The sequence below is a fragment of the Hippoglossus hippoglossus genome, chromosome 23, assembly GCF_009819705.1.
Source record: "Hippoglossus hippoglossus isolate fHipHip1 chromosome 23, fHipHip1.pri, whole genome shotgun sequence".
In the NCBI taxonomy this organism is placed as follows: domain Eukaryota; kingdom Metazoa; phylum Chordata; class Actinopteri; order Pleuronectiformes; family Pleuronectidae; genus Hippoglossus; species Hippoglossus hippoglossus.
This window is the reverse complement of record NC_047173.1, coordinates 10,991,486-11,008,171: the sequence shown is the minus strand read 5'-3', so window position 1 is coordinate 11,008,171 and position 16,686 is coordinate 10,991,486. Positions and strand designations below refer to the sequence as shown.

The following is a 16,686-nucleotide window of genomic DNA, read 5'->3' as shown; positions in this document are numbered from 1 at the left end:
ATCAACACTTGATATTAAAAACTAAATTAAAATTCCTTAGGCGAACCCGGAACCTTCGTGTTACACTCTAGTCAGACATTTAAATTCGTTAAATGTGACGCTTGTTTGCACAGAACCTGTTTCCACGAGGATCATTTTGATATTTGACTAAACCAGCAAATAATATAAACTTAACACGTTATAATTCAAAACACGGGTGCAGCTGCCCGGAACTTAGGCGTCTGTCTCACACTCCTATCGGACACCTAAACGCGTTACTCTTGTGACTTCCGGCGCTTGTTTCTGTCAATTTGAAGAGAACTTGTTCCCATAAGAAGAATATTTAAATCCTGTTGTTTGACCAAACCAGAAAATGACCCACATGATTTTATTTATTAAAAATCAACACATTTATAGTAGTCATTATCCGGAACCTTAAGTGTGCCACATCCCTATCGGACAACTAAAAGCGTTACTCTTCTGACTTCCGGCGCTTGTTGGACTGTCTCTTCGAATCGAGATTGTGGATTCTGGTGTTTAAATGGCAGAACTATTAAAAGCGGAGTCACGCTGTTTGTCCAGAAGAACTCTCTAGAGGGATCTCCAGGATTTAGGTCTCTTCTCTGTACTATGTTCAAAAAGATGAGTGAATTTGGTCCAGATTCCGGGGGGAGAGTGAAGGTAATGGGAACCGAAATATGAATTCACCGTGTGACGACTTTCAAACACTTGAATTAACTCACAGCGCGTGACTGTTGAACTGTTTGTGTTCTACAGGGAGTGACGATCGTGAAACCCATCGTGTTCGGGAACGTCGCCCGCTACTTCGGGAAGAAGAGGGAGGAGGATGGACACACGCACCAGTGGTCTGTGTACGTGAAGCCCTACAGGAACGAGGTGAGACTTGAACCAGGTTCATCAAGTAAAACACAAACAACAAACTCAAATCTGGGTTAGATACATCCTCTGCACATATTTATAAATCTATCTCAAGACAGTGAGGCGGAGACATTCTGACACAAAGAGGTTACATCCTACATCTCTTTGCCTTACATCTTGAAGAAGGGTCAGAGGATGGTTCAGCAGAGAATTGTATATTGAAGAGATTTTGCCTTTCAATGGTGTTGAGCTCTTCGTGTTTCTGTAGTGACATCACATTGTTCTTCCAGGATATGTCTGCGTACGTCAAGAAGATCCAGTTCAAGCTGCATGAGAGCTATGGTAACCCACTGAGAGGTGAGTCTGGGCAGGGAACATGAATGGAAATACATCATATTCGTAGATTGGCAGATACGTTGTGGCTTTCACCTGTGACCCACGTTGAATCGTCTCTCTGTATAATTAGTTTTTTTTTCTGCCTTCCAGTGGTGACGAAGCCTCCATATGAGATCACAGAGACGGGCTGGGGCGAGTTCGAGATCATCATCAAGATCTTCTTCATCGACCCCAACGAGAGAGCTGTAAGAGCCAAACTAATTTAACACCACAAATAAATGCTGAGTCCTGATCTTCATACTGTAGCCGTATGTTTAATGTCTGGCAGCTAAAAGAAAGGGAAGGAATCTACCTGATATTATGTCGAGCCACGATTGGCTGGTTTGCACCTTAAATTATACTTGAACACACTAAATACACAACATATGGCAAGAATCTGTATTCAGTCAAAAACATGTCATTTTACTTTTCTTCCCTGAATGTATTATTTTTGATGTTTATTTGTTTGTGTGTGTGTTAGGTGACTCTGTACCATCTATTGAAGCTGTTCCAGTCAGACTCCAGTGCCATGCCCAAGAAGACAGTTGTCTCTGAGTTTTATGATGAAATGGTACGACTGCTTTCATGCTGCAGCTTATTTATGACCACAGTCACTGTCCTGTACTGATTGTGATGATGTTTTACACTTATAAAAATATTAGTATTTACTCTCCACTTAAGGTAAATGACTTTAGGTTTTAAGATTTATACCTGATGGTTTTTTCCCCCCAGATCTTCCAGGATCCTACAGCCATGATGCAGCAGCTCCTGACCACATCAAGACAACTCACGCTGGGAGCATACAAGCACGAGACAGAGTGTATGTACACACACACACACACATGCACACACTGAACATACTGAACATAGAAACACGAGATTTCACATTTACTCCAGCTTTGATACAAGTGAAATCCAGTATGTGCCAATGTACTGAAGGACAACATGGACACGACCACTGCCATCATGCTTATCTGTGTTTGCCCGCCTGTGTCTGCAGTCAGTGAGCTGGAGCAGAAGACCAAGGAGAAGATGGACACGGCGAAGAAACGAACCAGTCAGGAGATCGCAGAGCTGAAGGACAAACTAAAAGCCAGCAGAGAAAACATCAACCACCTGAAGGCGGAGATCAGGAAGCTGGAGGAGGACGGAGACCACAAGGACCACTGAAAAAATGGACAAATGTGAACGAGGGCTCGTGGTTTCATCTGTAATTTTAAAGAAATGATGCATTGTTTTGAAATTTTCTGATTTGTTTATGATTATTTACCAAAAATCTTCTGTTTTGAAACAAGGCTTTGGTATTCAATGTGAATAGTGGTGTGTTTTTTTTACTGAACCTGTCATTTTCTATGTAAAGTAAATATGTTTACAGTATTGCCTGTGTATGTTTCTTCTGTTGCTCTATGCTGGCTGAGGCTCATTCACACCAATGTACTGTAATGTAGCATCTATGTTCACATTGTAATATCAGTTAAATCAGGTGTTTTCATGCTGTTCTCTACCAGCAAAACAGGTTAAGGACCTTAAATGGTCAAATCTCCTGCATCTCAGCCCCTATCCTGTCGAGGGTTACTTGGTAGGATTTTAGGACTATGAACCAATATGTTGAAATGTCCAGAGTCGTCTTTAACCAGATGAGTTTAGGGTTGTGAGTCGATGGAAAGGGTACGACCATAAATGTCTTTTGAGGCAATCACGGTTTTAGATAAGATAAGATAATGTTAACGACCCCACACTAAGGAAGTTCACTTTTTACAGCAGCAGATAATCAGAATGAGATAGACGAGAGAAATAAAAAAGAATCTGATAACAATCCAGAGAATATGTACATACTAAACACCTTTCACTGCAGATGAAAATGAGTGGATTCTGATTTTGTACATTGGTACAAGGACATGTTGAAACCGAGCACGTACACTTATTATACACGTCTGGTGATAACTATATACAAAGATTTAGTGTGATCATAACAAGTGAGAGAAGAAGAATCCTGCACGCTGTCATGTACTTGTAAAAAACTTTATTAAGTGTACAACGTTTCACATCTAATAAAGTTTTTAGTTTTGCCGGTACAGTGTCTGATTCCTCTTCTCTCACATTTCATTAAAGTTAAAGTTCCCCCCCCGGAGTGTAAACGCTAGCACCGCTAGGGGACGCTGCAGGAAACAGCGGCAGAGGGGTAAACATCTCGAGCGAGGAAACGGAATCCGTCGCTGTCCCACACTGATGACGTCGGGAACCTGTGGCTTTACTTTCAATTTCAACTTGCAGTAAACATGTTTGAATCCGACGCTGTGGGATGGAAACGCTGCTGTGCGGCTCGCTGCGTGTGTTACAATCGAGTAGGTGTCGTAAATACTCCGAGAGACTGAGGAGAGTCCGTCTGCTTCCGTCCGGCTGCCTGCAGGTGTTGTTCATCAGCAGCAACAGGTACAGCTGCACGACATGTTGCCTTCTCTCGGCTCCGTGGCTCACTTTAGCTTGTTTCCGGTGCTCCAGTTCAACTGGGGATCATGGCAACTGGTGGCTTGTTGTCGTTATTACAGATGTCGTCGGTCGGTTGCAGATTCGTCATTTTCACAAAGCGCGGTGATGCACTGAAGGTCTCGTTGAAATAAACATCAAACAAATCCCCATCGCGAGTTATTATAATATGTCCGTGTCAACATCACGTTGCTGAAAGTCAGCAGACGTGGTTTGAAAAGATGTGCTCGATGTGCTCGATGTTCTCCATGATGAGCTTCAGTCATCTGAGAATCAAAACAACCCAAACGCTCATCAGAAAAACAATATAGTTTGTTTTTCGTACTTTCTCTAATGCGAGTGTTGTTTATTTTGTGTAATCAACAGACGGTCTGTTGTCAACATGACAGATGAGTGATGAGGAGAATCTGGAAAACTAACTTAACGTCTTCCTTGTCGAACATCGTGTTGTGTGTTTCCTCTCTTCTGTCAGATCTGTGTTAGTCGAAGGAGTAAGTCAACTCCCCTGTGAGAATATGACAACTCTGGCTGAGCTGATCCACTGGTTGTGTATTTCACGTTCAAACGGATTGTGGTCGTGTTGCATAGTTCTTCATTTAGCAGAAGGCTCCTTTGAGGACATGGGAGACTCATCCTTTCTGTCCTCATAGGAGCCTTCTTCATTTAGGAGAGCTGGATTCCAACACACACCCACAACTCCAGCTTGATCCTGTAGAACAAAGACCTCGAGGATATTGATAACATGAGGATTTCGGTCACTATATTATGATTTTTTCCACACGTATGTTCCCAATAAAAATCATAAGATGCGAATTATTTATTTATATATTCTTTAATTTGAACAAAAACCCGTTTATATGCATGAAACACACTTCTTTCCTGCGTCGTGACGATTTTTTTTGTTATATTTATAAAGGGAGTTTATATGTGTGTGTGTGTGTGTGTGGGGGGGAGTGTGTGGTCACGTGACGAGAGGGATTTAGTGCCGTGACGTCACCGAGCTGGTCCTGCTGCAGGCGTCCTCCCTCTCGGGCTCCTTCTCTGTTTAAAACGCGTCCTCCTGCCGCTGTCCGCGCACAGCTCAACCCTCCGCTCGACCCCCGCCGCGCGTCTGCGTGACGGCGATGTGACCCGCGCTCAAACATCCGCGTGTGTCGCCCAGCTCGTGTTAAAACAGCGCGTCGGTGCGCGGACGCGAACACAAGCGCCGCTGATCTGTTGCGTTCGAGTGCTCAGGTGAGTGGATGCCACGCGGGCTCCCAGCTCCTGCGTTTCACTGCTGTTTCCCTTTTAGTGACACATTCCGCCTGTTTGTGATGCTGCAGGAGTCAGTGGGTCCTTGTTGTGATGCGGTGAAAAGTTCAGAAAACAACAGGAGTCTGGAGCCAGATTATCTGTCATCACGGTTCGAGTCTGTGTCGATGTCAGGGGGAAAGTTCAGGAGCAGCTTATGTTGTTAAAACTCTTTACTTTCTGTGAGTGTCACTCGGACTAATTCATGTACAGACTTGTGTGTGTGAGACCATCATGATAACAGCAATGTTATTGTTATTTGTTTGCTCACTACAAGTTGTTTTCAGGACTGGAGGAATGAGATTATCTGATCTGCGGCCTGGACAATAAGGCCAAAAATGACAGGAAGCTAAAAATGTTCATATCAGTCGATAAGAAAATCATCAAGAAAATGTCGTATTTTAATTTATTTAAAGCTTAAAGACTGAATTTGGCTCCTGATGAAAAACATGAGATAAAGAGCAAAATATTTTACAAACCTGAGATAGAACACTAAAGCTTATCACCTCCTCACAATAATAAAGTTAAACAAAGTGATACATTTTCAACTTTTGATATATTGCTATCCATGAAAATGATTATTGTTTCATTGCCCAGCAATTTAAGTTTAGTGACTGATTTTTACACCTGAGTGAAGGTCATGGTTTAAAAACTCTTCTTTATGATATTTCTATTGAGGAGAATGATATTTTTAGGACCGTGTACATATGATTATCTGTGACTGATCGTCCTTCACTCAGCTGCTAACTTAAACATTTAGAGTTTAGCTCCATAGATGAGAATGTTGTTGGTGTTGTTTGAGCGCATCAGGCTCGCTGACTGGCCACACATGCAGCTCTTTGTTTGGGACGTGGTCCACAGAGCTCCATTGTTGTGTAGAATTCAGCTCAAGTCCATTCATGTGGCTGAGAGCATCATCAGCTGTGATACATGGAGTTCCCACACAGCCGGCTTACGTTGCATTAGTGTTGATGCCCTGGTGTTTACAGCGGGCTGGCAGGTATTTCAGATACGGAGGCACCATCACAACCTTCTCTGCTGAAGTGAGTCTTCTGGTTAGATCTCAGTGTGTGAGGGGTTCATGAGGGGTGTGTGCTGCACTGTGATTGCTGTGGATCAAAGCAGGATAAGGAAAGGGCGGTGATCAGATGTGTTGGCTCAGGAAAGTGTGTAAGTGCCAACTCTGGTTTGGGAGTCTGGCACAAGCAGATCTCTCTTCTCCGACTCCCTGAGGCTAAAAGGTCAGATTCACTCACACTTTTGCAAACTTGTAAACAAGCGATCCTTCCCGTTAGTCACACATTCAGCTCAGGGCTCAGTTTAATGTTTCACCACTGTTTCTGAGGTGGCTGCTGTCCAAGAGGATTGTAGTCCCATCTTTACAGTCCTGGTGCAACAGCTGAAGTGGCTCTGTGTGGCACGGGAAGTTACAGATTGATCAGACAGACGTGTGCTTACGCTCTGTCCTTATCAATTTGGTTGCATTGTAAATGTTGACTTTTCCGATGAAGGGACGGCTTCATTTCTTTTTTTCTGGCTGCTTCCTGATCAGTGTTACACGAGTCAAAACAGTTCTGTTTGTGTCTTAATCTCTCCGGCCAAGTGCCAATAATATGTTAAAGTTAGAGTTGGTGAGTTGTTACTGAAACACTTTTCATCTTATTTCTTGAAATCCTCAATAGATACAGTCATCTGGAAAAAAAAGCTGGTGTCTGTGTTGTAAACACGTTAATGAAATGATGAGTCTTCAGCCAGAGACGATGACCAGAAGTCAGGGTTACTTACCACAGCGTCACGAGATGAAAGGAACTGCTTATGTTCTGTGTGAAGTTCAGTTTAACCTCTGATTGGAGTCTGATTTGAATACAGTGACGTTGAACCTGCTGTGTGTCTGATAACTGTCTTTCTATCTAATATGCAAACTATAATGGTTCAACTGTCGGCAGTTCAATGTGCGGCTTTCATCGCAGCAGCATTAGTGTGACTGTGTAACACCGTCCGTCCTCAGCAGGCGTGTTGGTGCTAGCTGTGCTGGTTTGCCCATGGAGAAGCCATCATCTTCATCCAAAGCAGCGCTGGAGGAGAGAACCGACCCAGTGGAGGTAAGAAATCCTACTCATCAGCCTAAAGTGAGACGGAACCAAGCTGTGTCATCTGGCAATACACAGTGCATGGGTTCATGGCCTCAGACAACCCCAGAACACGGACAGGATTTGAAATGAGATGAGAAACTATGGTTTAACCACACACTTAAATGCAGAGACAACATTGATACAGTATATGTTCAATCAATCAATCAAATTTTATTTGTATAGCCCATATTCACAAATCACAATTTGTCTCATAGGGCTTTAACATGGTGTGACATCCTCTGCCCTTAACCCTCAACAAGAGTAAGGAAAAACAACTAAAAAACCATTTTAACAGGGTAAAAAGAAGGTAGAAACCTCAGAGAGAGCCACATGTGAGGGATCCCTCTCCCAAGACGGAAGAAGTCAAGTCAGTAACATGTAGTGATGGGATATGAATTACTTTGATGTGATAACGATTGAGAAGAGGAAGGAGAAGCTGGAAAGAGAAGCTCCGTGTGTCATGTGTCCCCCGACCTTCTAGACCTATAGCAGCATAACTAAGAGCGGGTCTAAGACAAGCCTGGACCAGCTCTAACTATGTGCTTTATTGTGAAGGAAGGTTTTAAGCCTACTCTTAAACGTACAGATGGTGTCTGCCTCCCGAACTGAAAGTGGGAGATGATTCCACAGGAGAGGAGCTTGATAGCCTAAAGCTCTGGCTCCTACTCTACTTTTAGAGACTTTAGGGATGACAAGTAAGCCTGAATTCTGGGAGCGCAGTGCTCTAGTGGGTTGATAAGGTACTAACAGCTCTTTAAGATATAATGGTGCCATGTTATTAAGGGCCTTGAAGGTGAGGAGGAGAATTTTAAATTCTATTCTAGATTTAACCGGAGGCCAGTGTAGCGAAGCTAATACTGGAGAAATGTGGTCTCTTTTCTTGGTTCTTGTCAGGACACGTGCTGCGGCATTTTGGACAAGCTGCAGAGTCTTTAACGACTTACTGCTGGAGGCTGATAATAAGGAACTACAAGAATCCAGTCTGGATGTAACAAAGGCATGGACTAGTTTTTCTGCATCTTTTTGAGAAAGGACATGTCTGATTTTGGAGATATTACGCAAGTTGATTTTAGTGATACATTATACTGTAGAGTGATTACATCATTTGTATATGGAGGTCAGGCATCCACCACCTCACCCTCCCTTCTCCAGCCACCCCCATCCACACACAGAGCAAAACACTATTAACAGGAACTGAGAAATACACAGTCATAAATATCATACATTTGAAATTAAGAATCACTAAGGGCAGGTCAACATGTTTTCGCTCACTTCCTTTGTGGTTGTTTTTCTGTTGGGTGTAGTTTTGTTATGGCTTTTGCATTCAATGTATTCTGTTAATGTGTTTGTGTGAGACGTCTCAGCCACCACACTTTAGAGCTCAACATGATGACATCTTCATGATGGCTGCTAGTGTGGTTAATGGTTCCACTTTCCAAGTTGTGATTTGAGTCCCTCACCTCTCGTGTGTGTGTGGGTGTCTGTGTCTCTACTCCAGGAGAGGGAAGTGCTGAGAGGTGCTGAGGGTGGAGATGTGGGTCCTCCGACCCCGAGGAAGAGCAGCTCCTCCCGATCCTCCCGCAAGAGCTTCCGCCTCGACTATCGACTGGAGGTAAAACCACATTTCCCATCATGCTCCTGTTTCCTAAAATCTTCTTCTCTACCCGAAACACACACACACAGCTGCCCTTACTCCTTCAGCTCAATTCACCTAAAACCTCTCCCCTGTTCTATTATAAATTGAATATCATCGTTTTATCTCTAATCTGACAAAGTGACCAAATGCCTCTTTGTTTACTTTGATTGCAGGAGGATGTGACAAAGTCCTGTCAAGACAAACATGGCCGCTGGACGAACCCCTGGTCCACATGGCGCTTCCCTTCCTGCCCGTTGATGCTCAGGTTCTTGTTGTGGGATAAAGATCACAGCAAAGTACCAACTAATAAAGAGGTGGGTCAATATTATACAGTTTACCATTAACTACAGTTTTTTTGCTTTGTTTCATAATTTAAGGTTTCATGGTCCTCCATGGTCCTCCATAGGAATTATCTGCACCAAAATATGACTAATATAAATATATAAAACCCAAATTAATTGATGAATAGATGAAAACACAATCTCCTTGTTGGAGGTAGAATAAGTTGAGCCAGTTAATGTTCTTCAATGTAAAAGTTGTGCATCACATTTGTTAAAGCCTGACAGAGTTTACTTGTATTATTCTAGTAGTGATTATTATCAGGAGCTGAATGTTCTCTCGTGTGGAGAAATGTTTGTCGACTCTCGCAGCGGAAACCTTGCTGAGCTCAGTCGGGGCTTAACAGGCTTCAAAGGCTGCTTTCACACCGCAACAGAAGCCTGTTTAACCCCTCATCTGCACAGTTAACAGGGTTTTTGTTATTGTGTGGAAACTAGAAAAAGAGGGCGGAGCCTGGTGAACTACATGTAAACACTACACAGAGAAATGAAACACTTTAGAGAGCATCTAAATTAGTTTTTAGAGTCAAATACACTGAAAACAGTCACTAGGATCATGGTGGACTTTTTAAAAGTATGATGAAGGTCATGAGACTGAAAGTCTCTAATCCTCATGATAAGAACGGGCTTGTTTTATTCCAGATTCCCTGATGTGATCTCTCTCTCTCTCGCTCTCTCTCTCTCGCTCTCTCTGGTTTCTACCTTCTCTCCTCCAGGCTCTGGACAGTGAGCTCCCAGTGATGGAGCCGTACTTTGTCCAGAACCCAGACCTCTCCGACTCCGGTCCAGGTCTGAGAGTCACCTGGCTGGGTCACGCCACGGTCCTGGTCGAAATGGACGGACTGAACATACTGACCGACCCCATCTTCAGCCAGAGGGCCTCGCCTATCCAGTTGGTGGGGCCCAAAAGGTACCGAGGGCCTCCCTGCACTGTGGAACAGGTTCGGAACTCTTTTCTTTCTTAAAACTTTAAAAGAAATGCATTTCCAGGATTTTTTTCTGACAAGTCAGCACAGCGATTGGTCAAAAGTGGTCAAATAATGTAACAGAGGCCTTGTATTGACACATTTAATCATACATAGAAGATTTATGAAAGGGGCTAAAATACAATAAAAAATGTCCAGGACAATTAAGATTATTTGGAAGACATCTCATTTGAATCGATGTGTGGGAGCCCAGAGAACTTCTTTTCATTTGACCCTGTTCCCTGTTGTCCTCAGCTGCCCAGGATCGATGCTGTTGTCATCAGCCACTCTCATTACGACCACCTGGATGTTGGATCTGTGGCCAGCCTCAACGCACGCTTCGGGGGGGAGCTACGCTGGTACGAGCGATCCGTCAGTGGGCTCATTTCTCACTCTCTTCAATTCATTTGTGTCTGACACTCCCGTGTGTTGCAGGTTCGTGCCCCTGGGTCTCATGGACTGGATGATGAAAATGGGCTGTGAGAACGTGATCGAGCTGGACTGGTGGGACGAGAACTGTGTCCCGGGTCACGACGACGTGACGTTCGTCTGCACGCCGTCTCAGCACTGGAGCAAACGCTCGGCTCTGGATGATAACACGGTCATTATTACTGATTAGGCTGTAACATATTGGTGTTTAGTTAGCTGAGCAGAATCAGTGACAACTAAACAAGTATTTCTTCCATTAGTCAGTTTAAATAAAGTACTTAACGTAACAACGTGTATTTCCTGTTTCTCTCAGACGTTATGGGGCAGCTGGTCTATTTTGGGTCCGGAACATCGATTCTTCTTTGCTGGGGACACTGGCTACTGCCCCTCCTTCCAGGAGATTGGACGACGCTTTGGACCATTCGACCTCGCTGCCATCCCCATCGGAGCCTACATGCCCAGGTAGAGCAGATACTTGTAAAACAATGTCCACCTGTAGAATCTAATGCAATAGGCCGTATTCACATGGAGACCATTTTCCTTTGATGTCACGCTCAGGGTGGGAAACTCAGATGCTGTGATCCAGGTTTATAAGTCATAAAAACACAGGGAATGAGACAATCTGTTTTCATTTTACTGCTTCATAACTGATCAGCAACTGAAAAGACAATGTATAGTTAAAATCTGGAGAGACGTGGGACCATGTTTAAGGTCAATTTGTGTTGATCTTCCAGGCTTTAATAACTGTGTCCCAGAGGTGCATTGATATTTCAGGATTCAAATGTTGGTCCCACATGTAACGGTATTAAACAGTGATGTTAGCTGTTGTTTTAACCTAGAAACTATGTCCAATGTCCCTCCTGTCTTTTTAGTTGCTGATCCGTAAGGAAACTGTGAAATAAAATAGTTAATCAGATTGTTTGTTATGATTTTTTTGAAACCTGGATCACTGCATATGAGCTTCCCACCCTGAGTGGGATGTCAGAGGAAAATGGCCACTTTGTGAATCTGGTGTACTGCACCACCTTTAACTCAAACCTGAACATTATAGAGTGCACCTAATAAAGTGGACACTGACGGTAAAACACAAGTTATTGATTGATTTCCAGGGACGTGATGAAGGGGCAGCACATAGATCCAGAGGAGGCTGTTCAGATTCACCAGGACCTGCAGGCAAAACACTCTGTGGCCATTCACTGGGGAACTTTTACACTCACCTATGAGGTAACGTTACTCTCTCACGTTTTCATGCTGATTTGGTCACATGACATGTTCTCTACATTTTGTGGGCCTCTGACTGGTCATGTCTTCCTAATCAAGGTCACAGAGACGTGGTTCTTATATTGCTTCAAGCTTGTTTCTTTTATCCTCAACATAACAGCATTTTGAGTGTTTAACGGTTTTGGTTCATTTATATTGTCGTCCAGAAAGTTTGGTGTTTGAGTTGTTGCTGAGATCATTACTTATCTGAAGTGACATCACCACCTCTGTACAATGTTGTTGAACAGCAGTTCATAGTCAGCCACATGTAAATTACGGATGTACTACTTTGTTCACGACTCCTAGGCCACCGGATAGTGTTTTTAAAGGAATCATAAGTATAAAACTGTATGTTGAGTTTATAATGAACCTCTAAGAAGCAGCACTCCAGAGTCTCTGCAGCATCCATGTGTCTTGATCCATCACAAGTGTATCAGAGCGGTGTGAGGATACAGAAAGTTCAATCTTAATTCTCGGGTAAACACACCAGTAGTGATGGACCAAGTGGTGGTTGAACAAACAGACACAACTGCTGCATCAAAGACTCTGAAGGAGCAGAATGGCTTCTGTGTCTTAGAGCTTCATCACCAAGTCAAAATTCGGGTGTAGTTTTGATATAAATTTCATAAAAGTTATGATTCCACACATGTTGTATTTCTTTGCGAACATTATCCAGGAGCAATCAACAAAGTGTCAAGTACTAAATGCTGTTCAGTCACTTCAACTAAAAAACTAAACTTTCTGGACGTCTTGAGGACCTTTTAAATTTGTATTGTATACAATTCAATTCAGACTTTCTCTGTGACCCATATTAAGGGAGATATGACCAATCGACCTCCCACAAAAAAAGTGTAAACTTCATTACGATCTGAGACATAACATCATGATTGGACCCCACTGTTAACACACTAACATTGTTTAATACTCACGTCTCCTTGGGGCAGTACTACTTGGAGCCGCCGGTTCGTCTCAGAGCGGCACTGGAGCAGAAAGGACTGCATCCGAAATCCTTCTTCACGTTGCATCATGGGGAGTCTCGGCTTATTACGGCACGTGGAGGAGAAGTCTTCGAGTGATCCTCCTCCTCCTCCTCATCTGGGGTTCCTGGGCTGCGTTACCGTCGATCTGTAATAAAGACCAGAGAGATATACTTTAGTGATTAAAGTATGAAATGCAAATATATGCAGCTCGTCTCTATATTTACCCTGTAATGAACACTTATTATTGTTCACCAATTACATTACAGGGTCATTGGTGAACAGTACTACCTAAAGGAGCTGATACAAATGGAGGAAAAAAAAAAGAACAGACTGAATTGCTGAGTCAGTGTCACATGTTCATTGAAAATATTTATTCAGAATTTTCGTTGGTATGCACAAGTTTAGAAAATGAATTCAGGTCCCATTTTAGACAGTTGAAGACTAAAGTTTCCACATGTGGGATAAGCGTAGACATTTCTTTTCAGTGGTTGTTTTTGTTCAGTCAGCATGCAGACCGCAAATTACCACTTTGAAATACAACAAAGCTGCAGAAACACTGTCAGTGATTATCTACATAGAGGGAGACAATTTAATGTTAAATATAGGAAGTGGTTAAGAATGTTTACCCTGACACTCATGGTCATTGGAGAACAATGCTACCTAAAGAATCTAATGACAAAATAAAGGAAAAACACTTACTTCTGGCAAAGATTAGCGCCTGTTTTTTTGTAATTTCAAAGAACATTTTCTGCAGCTTTGTATCTCAAAGTGGTAACTTGCAGTTTGACATTAAGTGAGTGTTTGAAATATTTTCTGGTTGCTAAACTGTTCCAGAACAGAGGAGCAACAACCACTGAAAAGAAACTTAGTCATCAACTGACCAAAATATGAGCATCATTCTTTTTCAGAATTTTTTGCACATTAACAAAAAAACCTGAATAAAACAAGTTAAAATGAAACTCAGAGTTACTATAGTAACCAGTGCTCTTAAATGAAGATGTGAATGTAGTTAAAGTGTGTGCACAGGAAACAGTGGAGGTTGATTGACAAACCTCGTCTCTGAAGCTGAACAGGAACCTGTAGACACGTGATGCAGTTTCATATTCACACACAGCTGGACACGTGAGCTGTTATATCAAAGAAAAAACACAGACAGATATTTAGTGGTTTTTAAAGAGCAGTGTTAGCTGAAGCTAAATGACAATACTGTGTTTTTCTTCAGATTGTATTGAGGCCAACCCAAAACTACACAGACAAGTAAAGGAAGAAATCGAATTCCCTACAGCTGAAGTGTCAGTGTGCACAAGTTGAGCTGGGTTCAACTTGCACTGCAGCTACTGTGTTTTGTTCCTGTGACGGACATTTACTTTGAATGTTCTGAAACCACAGCACAAAGACCAACCTCCTCATGCATCATTGATGTTTTCGCTTCAGACAAACAATAGTATAATTTAGTACTGTTGTGATTTGATCTTAAAAACCAGAATGTAAGAAGAGGTAACAGCACAATTTTGAGGTGATTTAATAGCCTGGATAAAACTGTATCGTCAGTCTGGGCTAATTGTGTTTTACATTGATTCTGTGTCACTGAATTTACCATTAAATAAACATTGCATACCTGCAAATGTGTGTTTTTATTCTTGTCAACAGCAGTTAAGAGCTAAACAACAGGAAAATATAGTTAAATAATAGATTGTTGTTGAAATTGTTTTGTGTGTTTATGATACTTTAAGTCTCATGGGGGAAAATAAATAAAACTTACTTTAGAATATTTTTTTTCTATTCCCATCAGTATATTTTACTGAGTTACAACATATTCAACAGAATTTGAATATTTTGTCATGAAGCGTAAATCTGAAACTTCTGAACTGCTGCTTCTCCTAAAACATCCCCCACACGTGTGGATTTGGCGCCCCCATGTGGTAGTATATAGAACTGCATTTCAATTCAATCTGCAACAATTATGGGAACTTCATATTAAACCATGAATATGATGCATTAATTAGTTAATGTAGAATTTACCCAACAGGAAAATACAGAAAATACAATCTGCAATAATTATGCCAATAAAATATTAAACTGAGTATGATGTATTTAATTCTGCCTACATTTGTAAACAGGCATAACTATAGACAGTTTACACTGTCAAAATACATGCTACTGTAGATAGTGTAATTATCTTTATGTATAAATTAGTCTTAATTTATGATCAGATCATCCAAGTTAAAATAATGAACAAACACCTGTCGCAGTAAGAGACGGTGCAGAGTGTGAACTGGATTTAAATGACAAACCTCGACTCTGAAGCCAAAAGAACAGGAGCCTACAGGCAGCGTGATGTGGTTTCATGTGAGCTGTAATATCACAGAAAGAAAACACTGTTAGAAAGTTATTTAAAACCTTGAACTATCTTCATTAATGAATTTGACTGAATATATGATCAGATCATAGTAAAGTAACGTAACGTAAAGTAACGTAACGTAAAGTAACGTGAAGTAACGTAACGTAAAGTAACGTGAAGTAACGTAAAGTAACGTAAATTAACGTAAAGTAACGTAACGTAAAGTAACGTAACGTAAAGTAACGTAACGTAAAGTAACGTAACGTAAAGTAACGTGAAGTAACATAACGTGAAGTAACGTAAAGTAACGAAAAGTAACTACAAGTAACGCAAAGTAACATAACGTAACGTAACTACAAGTAACTAAAAGTAACTACAAGTAACTAAAAGTAACGAAAAGTAACGTAAAGTAAAGTAACGTAACGTGAAGTAACGTAAAGTAACTAAAAGTAACGTAAAGTAATGAAAAGTAATGAAAAGTAACATAAAGTAACGAAAAGTAAGTAAAACAAAATACTTTTTTATGCTTTAATCTTGCACTCATCATTTCTTTGTTTTCACAGCTCAGCACTTTGCTTCACGTGTGCGTGGTACAGCAGCATTGTAACAGGTGGACTGCTTTACCTCTTAGTGGTGCAAGTTATAAATATCAGCTTCAACATGACTGGCTCTGAGGAACAAAACGGACCAGAGCCGCCTGTGGGGACTCGTCATCGACACAGGAGAGTATTCTCGTGGCTTCTGTCAGAACTGGGTTGAGTTCCTCACCGTGACAGATGCTTCAGTCTCTCCTCGCTCCAGCCTCACTGACTTGGTCTAGTTTCACTTTATACTTTATCCTGATCACAGACTGTTAATGCAGCATGTCTGAAGAACTTCATCTCTAGTATTTCCTTGGATTTATCACTGCATTCCACCCTCTTTAATATCAAACATCACAAACTGTCTTTAACTCTGAAATAAGTTGCAGGGGAATTATCAAGTGTTGGTAAGTGTTAACTGTTTAAAAAAGTACACACTACATGTTTGTTGAATTGTCTCTTTATGAAATGAAGCTGCAGGCACTGCCATGTTATTTTACATATGTCTGTACCTGCACAAATTTAACATATCATCTGCTGTCTGACTGATTTCTATTTTGACAACTTGTCTGTTTGAAAATGAAATAGGAAAATAATAAAAAACTAGGGCTACGTTGTAGCACTAACGGGCCCAAGCACAGGCATTTTCAAGCCTGTTGCGGTTAGTGGAGAGAGCGATCAATGACCAAGCGCACGTCTCCGCCTTATATATACAGTCTATGGTCTCCGGGTTACATGCGTTTTGCGCACTGCGGCAAGGACAAACGCTTCACTTCCTGCGTCCGTCACGTGTTGTCAATCTTTGCCTGCTAATTGCTCATTACGGTCCACGCTATCAATTGCACATCACACTGTGAAAATTTAATGTAAATCGAATGATAGTTGTAAAACAAAGCTTAATTCCTGTTGCCAGCAGGTGGCGCCATCACTATTATTACATACAGACTAATGTATCTGTTCAAGAAGGGGCTCTGATGTAGCATGAGCAATTTTGTGTCAATTGGACAATGT

General features: G+C 41.7%; 2 protein-coding genes across 5 annotated transcripts; both read left to right on the top strand.

Annotated features, from left to right (window-relative positions):
- The first annotated feature begins 386 nt into the window (after positions 1–386).
- yeats4 (YEATS domain containing 4) lies at positions 387–2,611 on the top strand. Its single transcript, XM_034578984.1, has 7 exons — positions 387–660; positions 757–876; positions 1,149–1,215; positions 1,345–1,439; positions 1,715–1,804; positions 1,966–2,053; positions 2,234–2,611. The coding sequence occupies exons 1-7, from the start codon at positions 610–612 to the stop codon at positions 2,401–2,403; spliced, it is 681 nt and encodes a 226-aa protein (XP_034434875.1). The 5' UTR covers positions 387–609; the 3' UTR covers positions 2,404–2,611.
- Positions 2,612–3,443: 832 nt separating this feature from the next.
- Positions 3,444–13,992, top strand: napepld (N-acyl phosphatidylethanolamine phospholipase D). 4 transcript variants are annotated; one of them, XM_034578979.1, is made up of 11 exons: positions 3,445–3,666; positions 7,022–7,115; positions 8,644–8,757; positions 8,955–9,095; positions 9,836–10,060; positions 10,340–10,443; positions 10,520–10,685; positions 10,827–10,975; positions 11,623–11,737; positions 12,718–13,101; positions 13,132–13,992. In XM_034578979.1, the coding sequence occupies exons 1-10, from the start codon at positions 3,536–3,538 to the stop codon at positions 12,847–12,849; spliced, it is 1,371 nt and encodes a 456-aa protein (XP_034434870.1). In that variant the 5' UTR covers positions 3,445–3,535; the 3' UTR covers positions 12,850–13,101; positions 13,132–13,992. The 4 variants fall into 4 exon arrangements, with proteins under 4 accessions (XP_034434871.1, XP_034434870.1, XP_034434873.1 ...); XM_034578980.1 differs by lacking the exon at positions 13,132–13,992 and having other exon boundaries at positions 3,444–3,666; positions 7,025–7,115; positions 12,718–12,849; XM_034578982.1 differs by lacking the exons at positions 3,445–3,666; positions 13,132–13,992 and adding an exon at positions 4,662–4,956 and having other exon boundaries at positions 7,025–7,115; positions 12,718–12,849.
- Positions 13,993–16,686: the final 2,694 nt, after the last annotated feature.